We start from the raw sequence: 20,101 nt of genomic DNA on the forward strand, positions 1-20,101 counted from the left end.
CTCACATCTCCTCAGCTCCATCCCCTCAAGCCCTGTCCCCTCACGTTCTGTCCCCTCATGTCCCCCCAGCCCCTCACACCCTGTCCCCTCAGGTCCTCTCACGTTCTGTCCCCTCACGCCTGTCCCCTCATGTCCCCTCATAATCCATCCCCTTACATCACCTCAGCCCCAGCCCCTCAGCTCTGTCCCCTCAGCCCCAGCCCCTCACGTCCCATCCCCTCAGCTCTGTCCCTTCATGTTCTGTCCCCTCATGTCCCCCCAGCCCCTCACATCCCCTCACGTTCTGCCCCCTCACACTCCATCCCCTCACATCCCCTCAGCCCCAACCCCTCACGTCCCTCCAGGTCCCATCCCCTCAGCTCCCACCCCTCAGCCCTGTCCCCTCACACCCCGCTGTCCCCCAGCCCCATCCTCCCACACCTCAAGCCCCACCATGTCCCCACAGCACCCTCAGCCTGCCGAGCCGGGAGCAGGCAGCTCCGGGCCCCCCAGGGGAGGCATTGAGGGGACATGGGCCCGATCCTGCTCCACGTGCAGCTCGGAGCAGGGCAGCACGCACAGCAGCGCTCTAAGATGTCTTTTCATTATAAAGTGTTTTAAGGATCTGTGTCCTTCGCAGCTCCACGGCCTCCTGCGGCAGGGGCTGAGCAGCACGGGGGCATCAGGTGGTGCGTGGCCGGCAGTTCCCTCCCATGGCAAGGAAGACGTCAATGGGGACGTAGGGCAGGGTCAGGCAGTGGCTCCCGGGGCATCGCCGCAGCTGCCTGTGGGGAGAGAGAAGGGTGAGGGCAGCAGCATGGCAAGGTCGGACCCTGCACCCCACAGGAGTCCCTCTGGCGGGGCTCAGCACCCCCTTACCTTCCCGCAGGCTGCTCGGCACCCACCGGCTCCTGAGCCTCTGGAGCCGCGGCCAGGCTGGGACAGTCACCTGCCTCGATGGGGAACCTCCGGGCCTGCGGTGTTTCCTGGGAGCTCATGTCCGGGCCCTGGACGTGGCTGATGAGGGAGAAGGAGCCGTGAGCTGGCAGCACAGGGCCTGGCCCCTGAGATCCCCATCCCCACAAATGGGGGGCACCCAGGGGATCGCCGGGGCGGGGTCTTGCCCTGCCGAAGGGCAGGAGGCACTGCCTGCTCTGGTTCCAGCTGCCCGGGCTGGCTGGATGTGCCCAGCTCGGACACACGGCTGCGAGGCAGCAGCAGGAGGAGCTGGCACAGGGCACGGCCACTGCCTGCCCTCGGTGTCCCTGTGCTAGAGGTGCGGGATGACACCGAGCAGGGAAATTGAATTCAATTCCCAGCACGCCAGCTCTGAATCCCCTTCTGCCACCCCCAGCCTGCTCTGGGGAAAAAGGGGAAGGGACACAGAGGGGCAAAAGGAGGGGGAGGATGTGTGGCCAGCCCTGCATCCCCTGCATTCCTCACCCCGTGAGCCCCCCTACTCACGGTGCCCACTGAGCGGGCGTTCCAGCACAGCCCTATCCCCCCTGCCCGGCCGAGTGGTCACCCACTTTGATGCACATCCGTCACCTCTGATTCACGCAGCATCAGCTGCATCATAATAGCACAGCAGGGTTTAAGAGGTCCCCCTGTGCTCCCCTTCACACAGCACCAGGCCACGAGCGGGGCCTTGGGGTGCTGTGCATGCCAACGGGGGGCACGGGGAGTCCCTGGGTGCTGCGATGCTGTTGTGGAGTTTCTGGGGGTTGACCTGAGGCTGACTGGTCCCAGCTCGTAGGAGGACATGGAGGAGTTTTTGCTTGCCAATGGCTACCAGCTTGGCAAGACCATTGGGGAGGGAACTTACTCCAAAGTGAAGGAGGCCTTATCCCTAAAGCATCAGAAGAAAGTGGCAATTAAAATAATTGATAAGAAGGAAGGCCCAGAAGGTAAGAAGTGGCCCCAAAGGGACTCCAGGCTGAGGCACCGCCCCTCCTTGAAGACTTCTCATTCCTGCCAGAAAATAAGCTTCCCAAATTTTCCACCTAAGCACAGTTTGGCCGGATGCTGACCCCAAGCGGAGCAGCCGGGGGCCGTGACCCAAAGATTCTTTAGCTGGCTGCTCCTGCAACTGCAGGGAGGGACAAGTGCAGGCAGAACCCAGCACCCCTTCTGGATGAGCATCCTGGGGGAAGGTTTGGTTCCCCATAAGGAATTAAGCACCTACGGTGTGCCCTTCCCTCCCTCTACCCATCCCCGTGGCCTCAGCCAGGAGAGGTGCAGGGCATCAGCAGCTCGAGGATGGCCCCGGCCCTGCTCTGTGAGTAAATTTGCCTCCTCTCTTGGCAGAATTTATTCAGAAATTCCTGCCCCGGGAGCTCCAGATCGTCGGGCGCTTGGACCACAAGAACATCATCCGGGTGTACGAGATGCTGGAGTCTGCAGATGGGAAGATCTATCTGGTGATGGAGCTGGCTGAGGACGGGGACATCTTCGACTGCGTGCTGCGTGAGGGTCCCCTGCCCGAGCACCGCGCCAAGGCGCTCTTTCACCAGCTGGTCGAGGCCATCCGCTACTGCCACGGCTGTGGGGTGGCTCACCGCGACCTCAAGTGCGAGAACGCCCTGCTGCAGGGCCACACGGTCAAGCTGACGGACTTCGGCTTCGCCAAGCTGCTCCCCAGGGGCCGCCAGGAGCTGAGCCGCACCTTCTGCGGCAGCATGGCCTACGCGGCGCCCGAGGTGCTGCAGGGGGTGCCCCACGACAGCTGCAAGGGCGACGTCTGGAGCTTGGGTGTCATCCTCTACGCCCTGCTGTGCGCCCGCCTGCCCTTCGACGACACCAACATCCCCCAGATGCTGTGCCAGCAGCAGAAAGGAGTCTCCCTGCCCAGGCACCTGGGGGTCTCCAGGGAGTGCCAGGACCTCCTGAAAAGGCTCCTGGAGCCAGATATGATCATGAGGCCCTCGGTGGAGGGGGTCAGCAGGCACCCCTGGCTGGCGAACCCCTGAGAAGTGCCCGCTCTGCCCTCCCCCAGTGGGACAGATTGCTTCTAAAATGACGATAAATTTGGATGTCAGTGTTTACCATCTATGCAGCCTCCTGGGTGTACTGCCAGGCCTCTGGCTGGCAGAGACAGGGCCTGGTTCGTATCTGGATGCTTTTACCTGCTCCCTCAAAGCCCTCAGCCTTCAGTGGCAGGGAGCAGGGCAGGCACAGCAAGCTTCACACAAGCCCCACACAGTCTGGGGCAGTGTTTGCACATGGGGGGACACAGGGATATGCAGTGGGGGGGGCCAGGGAGATATACAACACTTGGGATCATGTGGATAGGCAGCATGGCACCCCGGTTGTGGGCACCCCAGCTGCCCAGACACCTCTGCTTGTCCTCATTCCTCTCCCCTTCATGCCCCCAGCTAAGTGAACCTCCCTTGGGGTAGGTAGGAGGAAAGGGAAAAGAAATGTAAAGCAGTTGGCTCCCTCAAGGCAGCTCTCCCCACGCCGCCGGCAAAGGAAAGAAGGACACAGGTAGCAACTCTGTAGAATTCCTTTAATTGCTGTTAACTGCAAGTCTGTAAAAGGTTTGGAGAAAGTCATTGTTACAAAACTACCAGCTGTTAGAAGTGTTCCTGGTTTTTGCCCCAGCTAGAAAAGGCTCAGGGAGATGCGGAATAGTTCAGAACAGAGAATATTGCACAGACAACCCCATGGTTAATTTGACAAAAGAAAAACAAAACAAAATGACACAGGTGAGAGCACTGCACCCTGAAGCTCTGTTGCTGGGCCAGGGATGCCGCTGTGACTCATGCCTTCAGCCTGCTGCCCCAACCCCTTGGCAGAAACCTTCCATCACAAGGGCTTCTGCTACTTGAGCCCACCCCAGGGCGAAGCTGCAGCAGGTTTCAGAGGCTCTGCTGTGTACCAGCAGCTCAGGCCCGGGACCCCACACACAGGTTGTGCAGCACAGACAAGAGCTCGTGTAAGGGCCTGAAGTCGGTGCTGCCACCAAGCCACCCAGGGGAGCAGCTGCATTTGAGAATCTCCCCAATGGCGCGGAAAAAAAAAAAAAATAATAAAATCAAGTCTTCCAAGTGTACCTAGGCTAATGCTATCCAGAAACAGAAGGAAAGCCCCAGCTCACATGGAGCAGCCCTGCAAGGGGCAGAAGGACAACGGTAGCACATATAAAACCACCACCCAAAAGGCCAAAAAACAGCAGCGTGGGCTCTGCCCCTTTAGGATAACTTCGTGTTAGCGACCCCCACTGAGAAGCACCTCGTGGCACCACGAGGGAGCTGCCTGCAGAGGCCGTGGGACCGAAGGAAGCATTGCAAGCAGTCACAGGGGGTTGGGTGAGGGAAACCAGGTGAGCGCAGGGAGGTTTGTGACCCTGGTGCAGCTGGAAGGTGAGGAGGGCAGACACACCAAGAGGAGCCGTCTGTGCTCGGATGCTTCTGCCTCCCCTCAGGCTGGGAGGAGGCTGAGCCTTGGCACCACAGCGTGTTGAAGCTGTCAGTGGCCCACACCGGGGCTTCACAAGGGCACTGCAGCGCAAGGTTCCACTCCCAGGCTGCCCCAAATCACTGCCTGCCCAGAAGGGCTCAGTGAGAGCAAGCCACAAAAAAACTCTGCTTGGAGAATTGAATGAGAAGTACCTAGAATGCAGAAGAGGAAGGCAGCACAGCTGGTCTAGCTGTGAAGGGGAAAGCATCGAGCCCTGGCTCTCAGAGGAGCTGTTGCTCTTGCCGCAGCAAAGAGGAGTTCCCATCAGAAAAAGCTTCCAAGACAAAAAGCCAGGCAGAAGCTCAGGGTTTGGCAGGGAGTTTGGCTCCTTCCAGAACAGCCCAGCGCTGGGCCAAAGCCACAAGCCAACCACCTTTTTTGTGGCAACGAGTGAAAAAGCAAGTGTGGCTTCTCCTGCAGCGTCTCCAGCCCCCGGCCATTCCCCACGTGGGGGCTTTCTCTGGGGACAGCCTGACCAGCAGCACAGAGCAGTGAGCGAGTGGGAGCAGCACCCAAGATCCTTTGAACTGCTGTACCATCGATTACACACACACACACACACACAAGCAAACACTCAGCCAACAGGCAATTCGGCAGCACCAAGCAATCCTGCCGGGTGCTCGAGGGCCTGCTCACCTCAGGGACCCCTCCCTGCATCGCATCTGCCTCCACCCGACACCTTTGGGGCAGTCAGTTTTGGCCTCGCCAGCCTCTAGGACCTACCGAGAAGATGAACTCCCTAGCAGCTACGTGTACGAGCAAATTCCTGCTTCCTTCTCCTCCTCCAGGTCTGAAGGGGTCATTTGAGATGCCCACAGGATTTAGCAGGAACGAAATTCCTCCAGCCAGGAACTGCGATCCCCAGCACAGTTACACACAAAGGAACAGCCGGTCCGTGATTTAATTCACATTCGATGGTGGAAATGAGCCTGTGACACACTGGAAGAAGGTGGTTTATTCCCAGTCTTCCCACTCTTCATCTTCAAGCTGCAAACAAGAAGAACATCTCTGTTGTTTCTGTAACTCAGACGTCTATTGACAAATCCTCCTGCCCAGGGCACCCGAGCTGGTGCAAAGCCTGATGTATCCACTCACTCCCACACCCACACAGCAGAGATTTGCTTGCTGCGCTCCGCCTGTGGAACCTGCACACTCAGCCCTCTTTAAGCACATCCATCCTTCTTTAAGCACGAAAACCCTTTCTCTGCTCTAGCTAATCCCCATGGCTCCCATGCTGAGCTCCCAAGCAAAGCCCGTGTCCTCAAAGAGGGAGCGACACCTTGAGAAGCCGCCTGCGAGCTGCTCGAGGCAGGCATCTGCCTGCTGCAGTGCTGTCTTTCAGGCCAGCAGCAGCCACATCCGCACATCCTGCAGCAGGGCAGACACCGAGGGCCTGGCCCTTTTGCTCTGCAGTCTCTCCCCGCCTGGCTTCAGGCCCAGGGGAAGCACCCAAGAAGGGCAGAATGCCGCAGCATCACCCCAAGGAGCTGATGAAATGCCGACGCCTTCCCCGAGCAGCCTTCTCGCTCGGCTGAGCGAGCACCTCCCCTGCACTCACCTCCCCAGAGGCTTCCACCTTGGACAGCACCAGCTGCACCTCCTCTTCAGTCATGTCCAGATCAAAGTCCTTCTCCCAGTCCTCGCTGATATCCGTGCTGGAGCCTGTAAGCACAAACACCACGCCAGACCCATCAGAGCTGCGCGTGCTCTCCAGACACCCCAGCCAATGCAGGAGCTGCCCGAGCAGGTCCACGAAGTGCTCACAGGGCTCAGCTCCATCGCACCCTGCCCGAGGAGGGCGAACCTCCCCCGCTCCCAGCAGCTCCCTGCCAGGCGTGGGATGCACTGAGCTGCGTTTCTGTGCCAGCTGTTTCTGAGGGCTGCTCCCCCGGGCACAGGACAAGTGGGAGAGGCAGGTGCTAAAACACGTTCTCCTCTGGGCTGGGAGAACTGGGACAGGTCACGCCTCACTCACACACAAAGCGCAGCAGGTAAGGAGTGACAGTGACAGATATGGGGACTGCCACAGCCCCAACAGCAGGCACAACCTCCTGGGGCAGAGGGATGCTCCTCGGGGTGACAGGCAGAGGGAGGGAAACCCACCCCCTGCACAGAGCACAGCCTCGGCACCGCTGGCCCCACACACGCACCTTTCTTGCCGTTGTTGGAGGGGGTGGACTTCCCACTGTCCGAGTTCAGCTCAAAGATCCGCAGATCTGTTGGTCCCTCCTCTTTCAGAGTCTCTGTCCTGCCCTGGGCTCTGCTCTCCACCTCTCTGAGCTCTGTAACAGCCGGCTGCTCGGAGGATGCTGCGGGCTCCCGGGCAGGTGCAGGAGGATGCCCAGGTTCTGGGGGCTTTGGCAGAGAGCTCGGCTCTTCCGAAGTGGCTTCCAGCAGCCTCTGGGAGAGGTCTCTGGCCCCGTCTGGCTGTGCTCCAGTCTGTAGCTGTGCGGCAGGCACAGAGGCAGGGTTTGCAATCTGAGTCACAAGGGAGACGCTCTCACTGCTCTCGGAGGGGCTCCCCTCTGCTGGGGCTGGCTCAGGAGGGAGGACAGCCCAGCCTTCCTCTGAGGGACCCTTGTGAGAAGCGGGGTGGCTTCCCTCCGGGGCTGCAGGGGCAGCTGCTTTCTCTGCTGCTTCTGGAAATTTCACGTTTGCACAAGGCAGGGGAGACATCCCCAAGAGCTCCTCTGTAGGAAGGCAGAAGAGAAGCAAGAGATGTTTCAGCGAGCACGGCAGCAGCTGGGTCGGGAGCTGGACGTGGGGGAGCGAGGAGCAGCCACCACCCTCCCTAAATCAGAGTGCCGAGGTCTGCACGAACCCACCCCAGGTCCCCACCCCCTGACCCACCTTCATCCTCTTCCCAGCCTGGCTCCTCCCGGTGAATGTTCTGCTCCGCGCGCTGCTTCAGAGCCTCCCTCCGGGCTTCATCCTGCAGGGAGCTCAGCATCAGCAGCTGCTCACATCCCTGGTCCCTTCACCCCCCAGGCACAGCAAGGACAAGGACCCAGGAATAACAGTCCAGAGCCCTGCCGTTCCAGGAAAAGGAACCTTCTGCCTCTTGGGCCTGCCTCACAGAGCTCCTTGCCTGGCGTGCCCACCCACAGGGGGAACACCCACCCCGACCTACCTGCTCCAGGCGATGCAATTTGTAGAAGTAGCGCTGCCAGAACTCTGAGTGGGAAACAGCCACGGGGACCTGGGAGCAACACAGGGATCACGGCGTGAGGGAGGGCTGTGGCTGCTGCCTCACCCCTCTCTCCCCCTGAACTTCACAGGCACCACTGCAACCTGTATAAGGCAAGTGGTTTTACCACTTGCACCACTGCGCCAGTTTGCCATAAACCAGCTCCTTACCATTTTAGTGTAGAGAGCCCGTATGGAAGGGCTGGTTGCCAGCAGCTCTGCGATCTCCCCTTTCTTCTCCTCCAGGTGAAACTGGGAGAGCCAGGCCTCGAGGAGCTCAGCAGGGCCTGGAAAGGACAAGTATTGAGATAATTTTTGGCACAAGCAAGGCACGAACAGTTTCAGGAAGTTTCCTCGGAAAGATGCTCCAGAGCAGACCAGCTGGGATGAGCAAGGAGCAGACAAGGGAAGGCAGGAGCACAGCAAGACGCAGCCCTGATGAGCAGGCCTCCTCCTCGAGGCCTCAAACCCCACACGACAGGCAGGAGGGGATTTGCAAGCAGGACACAGTCAAAGCAGAGAAAACGGGGAGGGGAGGAGCAGCAGCTTCAAGCCACGAGCAGCCAAAGCCCTGAGGGGTGCCTGCATTCCCCCCACCCACTGCATGCTCCCCGTCAACAACCCCCCCAGGCTCTTGGCAGCACTGCCGTGCCCATACCATCGGGTTCGTTGCAGTAGGTGGCTGGGTCTGACTGGAGGCTGTAGAGGCGAGCCTGGAGAGAGGAGAACACACAGGGAAGAGGAGTCAGTGGAGGGGCAGCAGTGGGGCCGGGAAGATGAGGCACGGCGCTGGGGAGAAGCTCTGAGATAGGGCACTCACCTTCGCGCTGTCGTAGGGTTCTGTGGTCCCCGAGGGGGTTGCCATCAACGTTATGACATCGCAGTCGATGGTTTTGTCCGGCGAGGGAGCAAATGTGTCTGAGATGACGCCCAGGAAGTCAGAAATCCCCTTCCTCACCTTTTCAGTCGCACCTGAGGAACCTTCTGCCCTCTTGAAGGAGAGAAGCAGCATAGCGTAAGTAACAGGACGTAAAGCAACAGGACAAATCTGTCCGTTCTGGGTGTGTTCTTTTCAGGAAGGATTTTTCTCCCTTCAAAGTGTGCTAACAATGCAGCCACATGTCCAGGCTGTGCAAAGGGTGTGGTGCCACTGGTCCAACTGGTAGCCCTTCGTGAGAGGTTGGTTGGGAACAGAGCCGAGGCTTTGAGGGGAAAAGCAGCCAGGCTCAAGGCCTGACACAGCAACAGCTCTGTGGGGCTAAAGAGGTCAGCTTGGGCAAAGGTCCGATATGACACGATGATGACACTGCCAGGAGCCAGAAACGCACTGGTCACCTTCCCACGCTCATTCCCAGAGGTTCCTCACACCACAAGGAAATCCCACACAGGGCTCAGAATTGGATCTGTGCAGGAACAAAGCCTGAAACCCACAGCCCGTGTTCGTATCTCGGGGTCTGTTTGAAGGATCGTGCCCTCGGTGCCAGCTGTGGCCGTGTCCCTCTCGCCCCGTCCTGCAGCGCCCAGCTCTCCCCCTCCTCTACTCACTGCCAGTTTGTCCTTGACCACGCTGGCCGTAGCGGCGATCGTGCAGGCTGTGTCATGCTGCACGACTTGGGTGAACTCAGCCAGGTCCCGCTTCATGAACTCCAGAGCTTCTGAGGACTGCAAGAAGACGATGGACAGATCGGCTGCTGTGGGTCTCCAGCAGAGGCACAGTCGCTCTGACATTTACACAGCTGACAGCGCAGGAGCCTCCACCCTGAGAGCCCTCAGCACAACTCATGCGATGGGCAGGGCTGCAGTGGGCAGGGTAACAGCAGGACGCAGCCATCCCCAAAACCCAAAAGAGCGTTTTTTATGTTAAAAACCAAAATCGAGGCGTTTTAGAAAGCCTTGTTTGGAGCGTTACGTAGCGTAATGGCCATGAGCAGCGCTGTCACGCAGGAAGTTACCCAGCACCGGGCAATGCTGCTCGGCTGCTCCTCCCCGGCTCCCGGCCCACCGATCCCACCCCCCCGGTGTCCCCCCCCCGGTGCCCAGCCCCGTACCTTGTCCCTGACGGCCTGGAAGCTCTGCTGCAGCCAGCCCCGCCACCAGCCCGCCTCCTCCCTGCCGGGGAAGAACGGGAGTCAAGGGGGGGGGGGCCTGGGCCGGGCCCCACCGCACGGCACCGGCACGGAACGGAGCCCAGCCCGGTGCCCGGTTCCCGAACCCCAGCCCGGTACCGACACCCAGATCCCAACCCATCCTAGCCCGGTCCCGGTCCCCAGATCCTGAGTCCCGGTCCCGGTCCCGGTCCCGGTCCCGGTCCCGGTCCCGGTCCCGGTCCCGGTCCCGGTCCCGGTCCCGGCCCCGCCGCTCACCCGTCCGCCATCTCGGCGGCGTGACGTCACCACTATTTACCGACCCCTCACCCCGCAGCCCCGGGGCGGGGCGGGGCTCCCGGTGTCGTCACTTCCTGCTGCCGGGAGGGCGGCCGGCGGTACGGCGGCCGGGAGGGGAGGGGAGGGGGCGGGACCGGCACCGGCACCGGGAGCGGCACCGGGAGGAGCCGGGCGGGGCCGGGCGGGGCGGGGCGGGGGCTCTGGTGGGGAAGCCCTTGGGGAGGGGGGTTTGGGTGGGGGGGGGAGGACCGGGCGGGGTGCTCCCGGTGCCCCCCCGGTGCCCTCCCGGTGCCCTCCGGTGACGGCGCCGTCCCCGTCCCCGTCCCGCCCGCAGCCATGGAGGTGCAGTCGTACTACGCCAAGCTGCTGGGGGAGCTGAACGAGCAGCGCAAGCGGGACTTCTTCTGCGACTGCAGCATCATCGTGGAGGGGCGCATCTTCAAGGCGCACAAGAACATCCTCTTCGCCAACAGCGGCTATTTCCGCGCGCTGCTCATCCACTACATCCAGGACAGCGGGCGGCACAGCACCGCGTCCCTCGACATCGTCACCTCCGAGGCCTTCTCCGTCATCCTGGATTTCCTCTACTCGGGGAAGCTGGATCTGTGCGGGGAGAACGTCATCGAGGTGATGTCCGCGGCCAGCTACCTGCAGATGACCGACGTGGTGAACTTCTGCAAGGCCTACATCAGGTCGTCCTTGGATATCTGCAGGAAGATAGAGAGGGAGGCCGCCTTCTACCAGGCCGACAGCGGGAGCGGGGGCTCTGCGAGGGAGGGCCCCTCGTATGGCTCCAAGAGCCAGGGCTCTGCCCCCGCCTCGTCCCTGCAGGAGAAGGAGAGGGTGGGGGGCTGTCAGCGAGACCCCCCCTGCGGGGAGTGCAGCGGCTGCCACCCCCTGGAGCTCGTGGTGAGGGACCCGGTGAGCAGCGACTCCCCGGAGGATGTTAATTCCTCGCTGCCCAAGGGGGTGGAACCCAAGGTGGAGTTCGACTCGGATGAGGTGGAGGTGGAGGTGGGCGAGCGGCTGCAGCAGTACCCGACCCCGCTGTCCCTGGAGCAGATGGACGAGGGGCTGCACGGCGGGCAGGCGATGGACCTGGCCTGCAACAATTACCACATGAAGCAGTTCCTGGAGGCCCTGCTGCGCAACAGCTCGGCTCAGAGGAAGGACGACGTGGTTCATCACTTCGTCCGGGGCTTTGAGGGTAGGCCAGAGGATGCGGGGGTAGCCATGAGCTCCATGATGGACATTCACAGCGACTGGTATGGTGAGGACGCAGGTGAGAGGACTCGAGGGCGTAGGCAGGGTGCTTGGTGAGGAAACCACCTAGTTGTGCGACCTCCTTTGTTACTTTCTTGTTGAGGAGTGTGTTGCTGAATATTATGCCGTAGCGAAATAAACGATTGTTGTGGACTTCCAAAGAAAGCTGTACTCCTTTATTCAGTGCAGCACCTGGGAGGTAAGTATTTCTGTAGGGTTCACAGTCTGAAACTGATCCTGGAGCTTGGTGTTGGTGACGCTGCTTTAATAAACAGTCTCATTTGGGATCCTGTTGAATGGCAGGTGAATTTGAAACACTGAAATTATGAGAGGAAGTTTCTTTTTTTAAAAGTGCAATTGGCAAGTTAAGTTGGGCTGCTCCGAGAGGGACGTACAGACCAGAATTAGCTTATTCTGCTGGTGCTCCTACCAGCTAATCGGCTGCAGGATCAGTCTGCTTGCCATTCCTTTGACCTTCAGAAAGGCAGAACTCAGTGTTGTTAAATGCTGTGATGCCTAGAATGTCCTTAAGAGCGTGGAAAACTTTAAACTCTGTGGTACTGCATAAAGACGAGACTTGACTTTTGCTTCCAGAGGCAGACTCATTTTTCATCTGCTGGTCACCAGAAGTGCTGCTGCTTTCACAAGCCCTGTGCCTGCTGCAGTGTCTCCCAGCAGCAGTGTCAGGGGCATGGAGCAGAAGGTGGTCGTGTCCACGTGCATTTCTCCTGCAATGGACACAAAGGCATTTTTATCTGCTTACAGTCATGTTGGTGCTCAGCTTACCTCGTCCAAACTGCCTTACGAAGAAGGGAGGCGACCGATACACACTGCAAGTGATGTCACTTGAGGACATGACAAATGGGATAACGGTGTGGGCAGCAGAAAGGGAATCTTCCACCAAGTATTCTTCTCTAGATAGCAAGCTTACATTTGTGTTATTTCCTGTTCAAATATGTAAGCGTGATCTTAAAGCGAATAAAAACAATACCTTCTCTCACTGTTCTTAGAGAACAAATCTAGTAAAATCAATAATCTGCTCCTACAGTCACCAAAAGACTAAAGTTACCAGAAGAGAGCACCATCACCAGCTCATGTCTGATTTCTGACATGTAGTGAGGCGAGAGCCTCACTCACCCAAACTTTGCTTACTTTTTCCCCTCTTAAGGTCTTTGGATTGTTAATGTTTCATTAAAAATTAAACGCTTCTAGGATTTGATAGTGAACATCAGGTGTTAGTGGCAACATATTACAAACGTTAATGCTAGGTGTGCTTTAAATAAGAGGAGGGGGAAAAAACATCTTGCATTCAGCTATGTTTCTCTGCTTAAACCGAGCATCGTAAGCACTTGGTAGGATGGAGATGCCTCTTCTCAGCTTTTAGTGCTCCTGCTGCCTTCAGCATTTTCACAAGACACCAGGGCTGACAAAAATAAAAGATAAAAGAATGGTGTGCTCATGAGTTCAAGCTAACAGATGAGAAATGCCACTTCCTTCCGAGAGTCTGTATGTGCTCCAGTCATCCTGGTCCCCCTCAGCCAATGGAGGGTCAACGCCACCCCTAGAGTCTGGAAGCAAGGCAGGTCCAGCTGCTTTTCTTTCTGTAATTGGAGGTCTTGATGCCCAGGAGGGACCAGCAGTACCTCACAGAGGTACAAATCTGGGCAAGATGAATTTCACTTGATGGCTACATGTCGATATTAAACACACTTCTTTTTTTTTTTTGATACTGAGTTGAGCAAACCTCAGTAAGAGGAATGTTCTACAGTCTTACCTAAACTGGTGTAATTATTAAAGAGTTCAAGGCTGAATATGCAAAGACTTTTTTGAATCAGTACCTGAAATGTTAGAGAAACCTAATCCTTTAAGGTAACATCTAAGCCTCTATGCTGCAAGGGCAGCTCATAGCTGGGCTGACACTGAAAATTTTGGCAATAGCCATGTTTACGTAAAACAGGATCTTCAAATTCTCCATTTTTGCATCTGACTTGATAAATTGTATATTTGTGTGCACGTGGTCTGATTTTAGTAAAATTTTGTCAGCAAGAACACTGGAATCCTTCATCCTGTTGTTTCTGATAGGCTAACGTGAATGGCAGTAGGAACAAACATATTTTCAGATGGGTCCCCTGTACCTAAATTTGTGCATTGTAAGAGTGTATGGGAAACAGTGCACTGCTACCTGTAATTCGTGGTAAGATTTTAGTTTTGAATGCTGTTTAATGATAAGGGTATATATATATACCTTTATATATATATATATTATACCCTTTATATATATATATAAAGATTTTCTATGGCTGAGACAGTGCAGTGCACTAAAATCAACTCACTTAGCCATGTAAATATAAGCAAGCTGATTTTCAATGGACATGATCATCTCCAGCTGCATTAACGGGTTTTGAGATTGCGCAACCTACAGAAATTCCAGGTAAGCCAAACGCAAAAAGAGTGGAAAATGCAATTAATTTGACTCAGATTTGCAGCAAGGACAAGAAGCTGACATACCTGACGATGCTGAGCTGCCTAATCTAATGCACTGTGTTCTTTTTCAAAAGGAGACGTGTTAGTTGTGCCCATCAAGCTTCACAAATGTCCGTTCTGTCCCTACACGGCCAAGCAGAAAGGAATACTGAAGCGGCACATTCGCTCTCACACAGGTGAGAGACCCTACCCCTGTGAGACCTGTGGGAAGCGTTTCACCCGGCAGGAACACCTTCGGAGTCACGCTTTAAGTGTAAGTTTGAAAGATCACGAAATTTTAAAAGCAGACTGTTTTATTGTTTCCCGATTGTATTTCCCAAAATATCTTGCACACAGTGATTGCTGCCAACTCAGATAAACTTTGCTAATAATAAGTTTAAGCAATTGATGTTTGGTTCAGCAGTAGTTATGTAGTCCCAAATCTTTGACTCTTGCAGTGTGGCGGGGTCACCTGCCCCTTAGCTTAGATGTTCTACATGTACCAACCAGCACCCTAAAACCAGCTAAAGCTAAGAAGCCAGATTGCCTTTTTATCACAGTATTTTATTTTTAACCTCAGGTGCATCGATCGAACAAGCCAATTATCTGCAAAGGTTGCAGGAGAACATTCACGAGTAGCCTGTCTCAAGGATTGCGACGCTTTGGCTTGTGTGACAGCTGCACTTGTGTGACCACTACGCACGATGACTCGATGCCCATTAACCTCAGCCTGATGGAACCTTCCTCAGAGGGCCAGGAGAAGGGTGACACGGATAACGACTGGCCCATATATGTGGAGTCCGGGGAGGAAAACGATCCAGCTGATGATGATGATGCTGATGGTGATGACAAGCAGGAGATCCACAGGAGTTTATCAGATCGAGAAACACTTATGTAGCAGTGGGAGGAGAGGGGGAGGACTGAAGGTCTCTCTCTGCCAGTGGCTGCTTTGCAACAGAAAACTGTGTTAGTGAGGCTGAGCTGTTTTTTTGTTTTTGTTTTTTTTTTTTTTTAATTATTATTATTCCATTTTTTAATTGAAGAATGGGAAAAATAGAGTTTTTAATACTTTTAAGTTTTCAGTGCTGTGCACCAGAATTCTGTGAAGAATCTGTTTGGACTTCACAGAGGTTTTACTTGAGCAATCTCCAGTTGTGTCTCTGCTTCCTAGTTTTGAGGAAGAGGCAACATTTTGTAGGCAGAACATCTGTTGTTTTGATGACAGGTTTCTTCAAATAATATTGGCGTGGTCCTTAATCCCTCATCTGGAAGGGGCACCGTCTTCTCTCTGAAGATTAGATTTGAAGAAATGTAGTTTTCATCCATTACTTTTCTAAACTAGGTTGTGATCCTTCTGTATTAGGATGGTATTATCTAAGCTGTAAACCTTAAGTGTTTTTGTAGACTTGCGTTGACCTGGAAACCAGGGCAAACAAACCAGAATAACAAAAATATGCTGCTGCTGAAAGTGTAGAAAGTAAGAATAAATATATTTCACACATCCTTAATTGCAGGTATTTAGAGAACAAGTTTCTCTTTCTGAATTGTTTTTTGCTACATCTTCCTCTTTCAAGAGCTTGGACTACAGATTTTCGGATGTATCTTCAATGTCATTTAGACATTAGTAGTCTGTGCTTAAGAAACATTAAGCACATGTTATGGTGTCTAGTGTCCTGGTCTCTCAGTTTAGACTAAGTGAATGGTCCAATTCTAACTTTTTACAGTAGAAGTGAAAAGCTATCAGTCAGGTTACTTGGGAATTGTAGTAGATTAAATAATCACTTGTGAATGTGAGTCCTCAGCTGATGTAGCTGAGGAGTAGTTAAATATGTATACATGAGCTATGCATATGAAACAGCCCTGTATACCCTTTTTGAAGCAATTGGGTGGGAAATCTCAGAATTTTTTACTAGCCTCTTTGTATGCAATTCCTTTTTCTTTTCATCTATTTTCCTTTAGTCTTCAGCAGTCTTTCTCATGGTTGATATTGCTGTGCGAATTTATACAAGTATTGTGGTTTTGTTTGTTTTTGTTTTTTAAACTCCGGTGTAGACCTCCTGTATCACTGCTGGGGTAGATAAAGGTTGGCTTTCAAAGGAGGTGAGATTTTTACCTTTCCAGATAAAACTGAGTTGATGTAAGCTATCCAAAATCAATCTGGGAAACTTCAGAAGAAAACACCACCAAACAGAAGGCTTGTTTGGTTATGGGTAACTTACTGCTCCTTAAAGAGGAGATGGAACTGCAAGATACTGTGAAGTAAGACTTTTAATGTTTCTTTACTGTGTTGTTTGTGTTTAATGAAAATGCAAATCATACCTGAGTCTTTCTAGCTGAGTAAGTGTAGATCTGGGATTTGGCTACAGAGACTGTAGCCAGATGCAGCTGACAAAGTAGGAGCAGTTCCTCCCACTTTACACTGAAAACCTCGAGGAACACTGTTGCTACATTTATTTTCTGTAACTCAAACTGATTAAGCTTGCAGTATTTCCTATTCCATATCATCAGTAAATTTGTGTTTGTAATAGCTGAACACAGCTCACAGCGACAGGCAGAAAAATCTCACTGGGACAAGACAGAAAATCCAGGGCTCTGTAGTCCCTACTTTAGTCATGTAATTTAGGACCATCAGAGACAACTTGTGTAGGTGCCAGATATGGATCTGAGCTCCTCTGAAAATCCAGCTGTAGTTTTGGGTCCTACACACTTCTGAAAAACTGAACAAGCTGTGGCCTTGTAAATTGTGCTAGCACATTTGAAAATGCCACCTCTGGCCTGCTGGCACTAATTTTTTGGACTGCTACTCTATTTTTTGTTGTGTCCAGACAGCTTCAGAGAGTGTTTTTTTTCTGAATCCGATTACCTGATGTCGGGAGGACTTGTGCGTGTGAGAACACTGAAAAAGTTGCAATATCTGCATGTGTTAGGAGACTAGCTCACTAATGAGAGTGGGGTGAGAATGTAAATAGGGATCCACAATGATATTTAGTGACCAGGCATCCTGATCTAGCGTGAAGATGCCAAATTACTGTAAATATTGGTAGAGGCCACTAGACATGGAGCATCAGCTGAGCATGTTTGGGCTAATGCGCTGCAATTAAACTGTCAGAAGATTTAGCTTACCACATGGCTGAGCTGTGCTGAGGTGCAGGCTAGCTGACTCTGAAGCTGTGAAGACATTCAGAGCAGGGGAAAGTAACCTCGCGAAAGTCTGTACTGAGAGCTGCAGGAATGACTGCGGAGATCTCAGCAACTTTACTTCAACCTGCTTCCTTTGGTCTTAGAGATTATTCTTGTGTGTCTTGTGCATAGAGGACGGAGCTGTGTTAAGGTCCGTGTAACACTGGGGAGGGTGGGGGGTGTGCCATTCGCAGTCCAGATGGAAGGTGACCACCAAAATCGATGTTTCCTGTTGATCCATCATATTGTGCTACTTTGTTTTCAGTGCGGTCCTTCAGCTTTTGTATTTGGTAGAAGAGGATGTAGTTTATCCACATTCTTGTGACCAGATGTTCATGTAAATGTTTGCTGTGCTTTTCCTCCTAGTTTTTGATGTTTTTCCTGAAATCTTCCATTGTAAATCCAGCCTCTACAAGCTTTGAGAAAATGATGTAGCTGTTATAAGATATTCACATGGTGCTTAATGAAGAATCAAAAATAATGTTTTTAAGAAACTTATTTCTAATATAATCTCTTTCTCAAAGTTTTTTAAAGGCCACACAGGCTCCATATTTTGAAGTCTTAGCTCTATATAATTGACTTTGTCTAGGAGTATATGTTCTAGTATACTTTTGCACATAATTGCACTGTATTTCTCTAAAGGAATACATGCTGCACTGGTATTCATAGTGCATTTAACCTCTTGGTGCAAGACCTTGTAAATCTTCCAAATGTGCTCATTTAATTTACTGATGTTTTGTAAGGCAGTTTCATAACTGGAGTCCTTTAGTCTAGTTTAAGTGACGAATTCTTATAAACCCAACCTTACTTGTAGAAGTGACTTAACTATATTTGTGGATTTTAGAGCATTCCGGAGTTTTTTGACTGTTTAAAAAATAAAACTCTCTGAGAGGGTTGTTTTGATTTTAATTTTTTTCAACCATTCAAAAGTTGACTTGGTAAACCTGAGTGTGTCTAGATTAAGGCTCACATTTCAACTTTTGGGAGATAAAAATGAATTCATCCATTTCTGCTAACATACACTGTGCAAGCAAAAAAGAGATTCTTGGTAGGAAAGGATTAAAAGGATGCTGTCCACTCAAAACCCAGCCAACTGGGATTTATTAGAAGATCTTTTATATTATTAATATTGATTTTGTTTTCTTACCAGTTCTCATAGTTTTATAGCCATCGTGATTTTTTAAAAACCTTTTTAAAGCTTTTCTTTTTTATGTTGGGCAAGAAAAATCCATGTAGCTGGGAAGCAGTCACAGATGCTAGCTAGAAAATAATCTTGGCAAATGCCTACAATAAAACGAATGGGGAATTTTTATTTTATTTTTTTCCTAGATCACCATGCAAGAATATTGGATATTTCACATATGGACTTTTTAAAACCTGCTTGTACAGACTCTATTTAAAATCTGTATTTATCTGTTGATTTAGAGTATCTCGAATCAATGAAAGATGTAATAACCTCCACTTTCTTTTCACTGTTTTAATTCAAACAATGAAATCTGATCACTTTTATTTTATTGGGATCTTTTTCTGTTGTAGTTGAAGGAGTTTTTAATACAAGACAGACATCTTTTGTTGGTTGATAATAGCTATTGGTAGCTAAAACAGCTATTTCTAGTTCACAAAAAGTTTGGAATACCTCAATTTTTTGGAGACTGGGAGGATTCTTCTTTCCTCTTGTGCGAAACTGTAAGCTAGAGTACGCACTAAACTAAACAATAGTTTAGTTTGATGAGAAAGACAAATGCCAGGGAGTGAAAAGTGAAAGAAGGGACCGGCATCTGGTGCTCTGGTTCCACAGGTATTTGGGATCAAAAGTCTATGTAGGTCTTCACAGTGTGTTACAAAAGACAGCTTTGCAGTGTTCACAAACAATTCAGAGTAAGGTGCAAACCCAGAAGACCCTTCCAGAATTAATAAGTGGACGTTTTTTGCACATCAGTAACAGAGAAGTTCCAATGACATTTATCACAAGCTGCCAGGTCTGCCAGCGTACCTGTCCTGCTGTTGAGCTCTCTGCCAGTGTATGTATCAGGGTGGGAGAGAGAAAAAGAAATTAAACCAAAGTTGAGAATTAATGTACCCCCCCATCATATAGAAAATTTACCCTTTTTAAGGGGTGGGGATCAAATCTTTAAGTGCTTTTTGTAACTTTTTTTCTACAGTGGTGCATTACTGAATTTGTCCTTACTGTATGTTAAATATATGTACTATATATGTTTATATTGTTGTATGTAGTCTGGTTCTTTTATAGTTAAAGAACATAGAGTATTAAATATTAATCTTGTAGTAAGTGTATTTTTTCCCATTTTCAATGAAAAGGGAGGACACTAGTTTAAAAAATCTCACAAGATTACTATCGAGTCTTCTAACGGGAAATGTGATTTAGTGTAGATTTGGTAGGGTTTCTTTAGAGAGGAGGGGAGGAGCGTGGGATTCAGCAGGGCCATGCAAACACTACATGGAAACCATTTCTACACTCCCAGGATTTGCAGTTACTATTTTAAGGGACGGATGCAGTGAAAGGTAACAGGTACCCAGGCTATCCTAAGTGAGGGATTTCAAATGCTCCTTAGTGCAAATCTGTCAGCTCCCCCCCTCCCCACCGCTAGGGCACCACGGGCTCCGGGGGACAGAGGGACGACGTTCAGAGCTGTGTAGGAGGTTTCTTCCCTTGCTCAGCACTAAAGCTTTGATGTGCCGGGGCAGGAGGAATCCAAGGGACAAGAAAGAGGGAGGACACACTCATCCCTGCCTTTGTTTGCCTGGCCCCGAGGGCCCGGCTTGGTGAAAGGATTCTTTCAGCTGTAAATGTGTCTTTTCTGGGCAAAGGTGGGTGTGGGAGAAGGAAAGCAGCCTTGAGGGTAGGGCAATCAAGCGAGCTGAGAGGCTGCCAGTGAACTTGCTAATGAGTCGGGGAGAATTAATTGTTCAGATCAAGGTCTAAGTCATCAACATAGATGAGCTGTACGGGAATACGCTCACAACACGGGAAGCTGGGTTGAAGGTAAGAATACACCCAACAAGTATTTTTCAGTTATTGGTACAGAAGTTGGGTTTCCAGCACAGATGAAGCCACTGACCCCCTAGGCTGAGATGCTGGCGGAGCTGCAGCCTCTGTTAGCACCACAGTCGAATTTGGGGTTTTTCCCAAGCTGAGAACTTTGGTTAGAGGACAGCCTGCTCAG

The 20,101-nt window shown here is 52.2% G+C and overlaps 4 protein-coding genes across 4 annotated transcripts; 2 read left to right on the forward strand and 2 right to left on the reverse strand.

The window, feature by feature from the left end:
- Positions 1-661: 661 nt before the first annotated feature.
- Positions 662-1,275, reverse strand: FAM229A (family with sequence similarity 229 member A). The gene is made up of 2 exons (XM_068657693.1): positions 871-1,275; positions 662-776 (listed from the first exon to the last, which is right to left on the reverse strand). The coding sequence occupies exons 1-2, from the start codon at positions 975-977 to the stop codon at positions 662-664; spliced, it is 222 nt and encodes a 73-aa protein (XP_068513794.1). The 5' UTR covers positions 978-1,275.
- A 466-nt stretch (positions 1,276-1,741) lies between these two features.
- Positions 1,742-2,990, forward strand: TSSK3 (testis specific serine kinase 3). The gene is made up of 2 exons (XM_068658035.1): positions 1,742-1,886; positions 2,287-2,990. The coding sequence occupies exons 1-2, from the start codon at positions 1,742-1,744 to the stop codon at positions 2,946-2,948; spliced, it is 807 nt and encodes a 268-aa protein (XP_068514136.1). The 3' UTR covers positions 2,949-2,990.
- Positions 2,991-3,470: 480 nt separating this feature from the next.
- On the reverse strand, positions 3,471-10,086 carry BSDC1 (BSD domain containing 1). The gene is made up of 11 exons (XM_068658142.1): positions 9,990-10,086; positions 9,675-9,735; positions 9,172-9,288; positions 8,447-8,617; positions 8,285-8,339; positions 7,798-7,913; positions 7,571-7,639; positions 7,291-7,372; positions 6,591-7,130; positions 5,999-6,102; positions 3,471-5,427 (listed from the first exon to the last, which is right to left on the reverse strand). Exons 1-11 carry the CDS (start codon positions 9,998-10,000, stop codon positions 5,395-5,397), a joined length of 1,359 nt encoding a protein of 452 aa, XP_068514243.1. The 5' UTR covers positions 10,001-10,086; the 3' UTR covers positions 3,471-5,394.
- Positions 10,062-19,195, forward strand: ZBTB8B (zinc finger and BTB domain containing 8B). The gene is made up of 4 exons (XM_068658141.1): positions 10,062-10,108; positions 10,345-11,292; positions 13,832-14,010; positions 14,317-19,195. The coding sequence occupies exons 2-4, from the start codon at positions 10,347-10,349 to the stop codon at positions 14,632-14,634; spliced, it is 1,443 nt and encodes a 480-aa protein (XP_068514242.1). The 5' UTR covers positions 10,062-10,108; positions 10,345-10,346; the 3' UTR covers positions 14,635-19,195.
- The last annotated feature ends 906 nt before the right edge of the window (positions 19,196-20,101 follow it).

This window comes from Anas acuta, chromosome 21 (assembly GCF_963932015.1).
Source record: "Anas acuta chromosome 21, bAnaAcu1.1, whole genome shotgun sequence".
NCBI classification, from domain to species: domain Eukaryota; kingdom Metazoa; phylum Chordata; class Aves; order Anseriformes; family Anatidae; genus Anas; species Anas acuta.

Excerpts from the sequence above, each read along its gene's own strand:
- FAM229A (XM_068657693.1), bottom strand. The coding sequence starts at position 977 with ATGAGCTCCCAGGAAACACCGCAGGCCCGGAGGTTCCCCATCGAGGCA. Across the intron at positions 777-870 it reads GAGCCGGTGGGTGCCGAGCA|CTCTCCCCACAGGCAGCTGC; the intron begins GCCTGCGGGAAG and ends CCTCACCCTTCT.
- TSSK3 (XM_068658035.1), top strand. The coding sequence starts at position 1,742 with ATGGAGGAGTTTTTGCTTGCCAATGGCTACCAGCTTGGCAAGACCATT. Across the intron at positions 1,887-2,286 it reads TAAGAAGGAAGGCCCAGAAG|AATTTATTCAGAAATTCCTG; the intron begins GTAAGAAGTGGC and ends CTCTCTTGGCAG.
- BSDC1 (XM_068658142.1), bottom strand. Across the intron at positions 8,340-8,446 it reads AACCCTACGACAGCGCGAAG|GCTCGCCTCTACAGCCTCCA; the intron begins GTGAGTGCCCTA and ends TCCTCTCTCCAG. Across the intron at positions 7,914-8,284 it reads CTACTGCAACGAACCCGATG|GCCCTGCTGAGCTCCTCGAG; the intron begins GTATGGGCACGG and ends TGTCCTTTCCAG.
- ZBTB8B (XM_068658141.1), top strand. The coding sequence starts at position 10,347 with ATGGAGGTGCAGTCGTACTACGCCAAGCTGCTGGGGGAGCTGAACGAG. Across the intron at positions 11,293-13,831 it reads CTGGTATGGTGAGGACGCAG|GAGACGTGTTAGTTGTGCCC; the intron begins GTGAGAGGACTC and ends CTTTTTCAAAAG. Across the intron at positions 14,011-14,316 it reads TTCGGAGTCACGCTTTAAGT|GTGCATCGATCGAACAAGCC; the intron begins GTAAGTTTGAAA and ends TTTTAACCTCAG.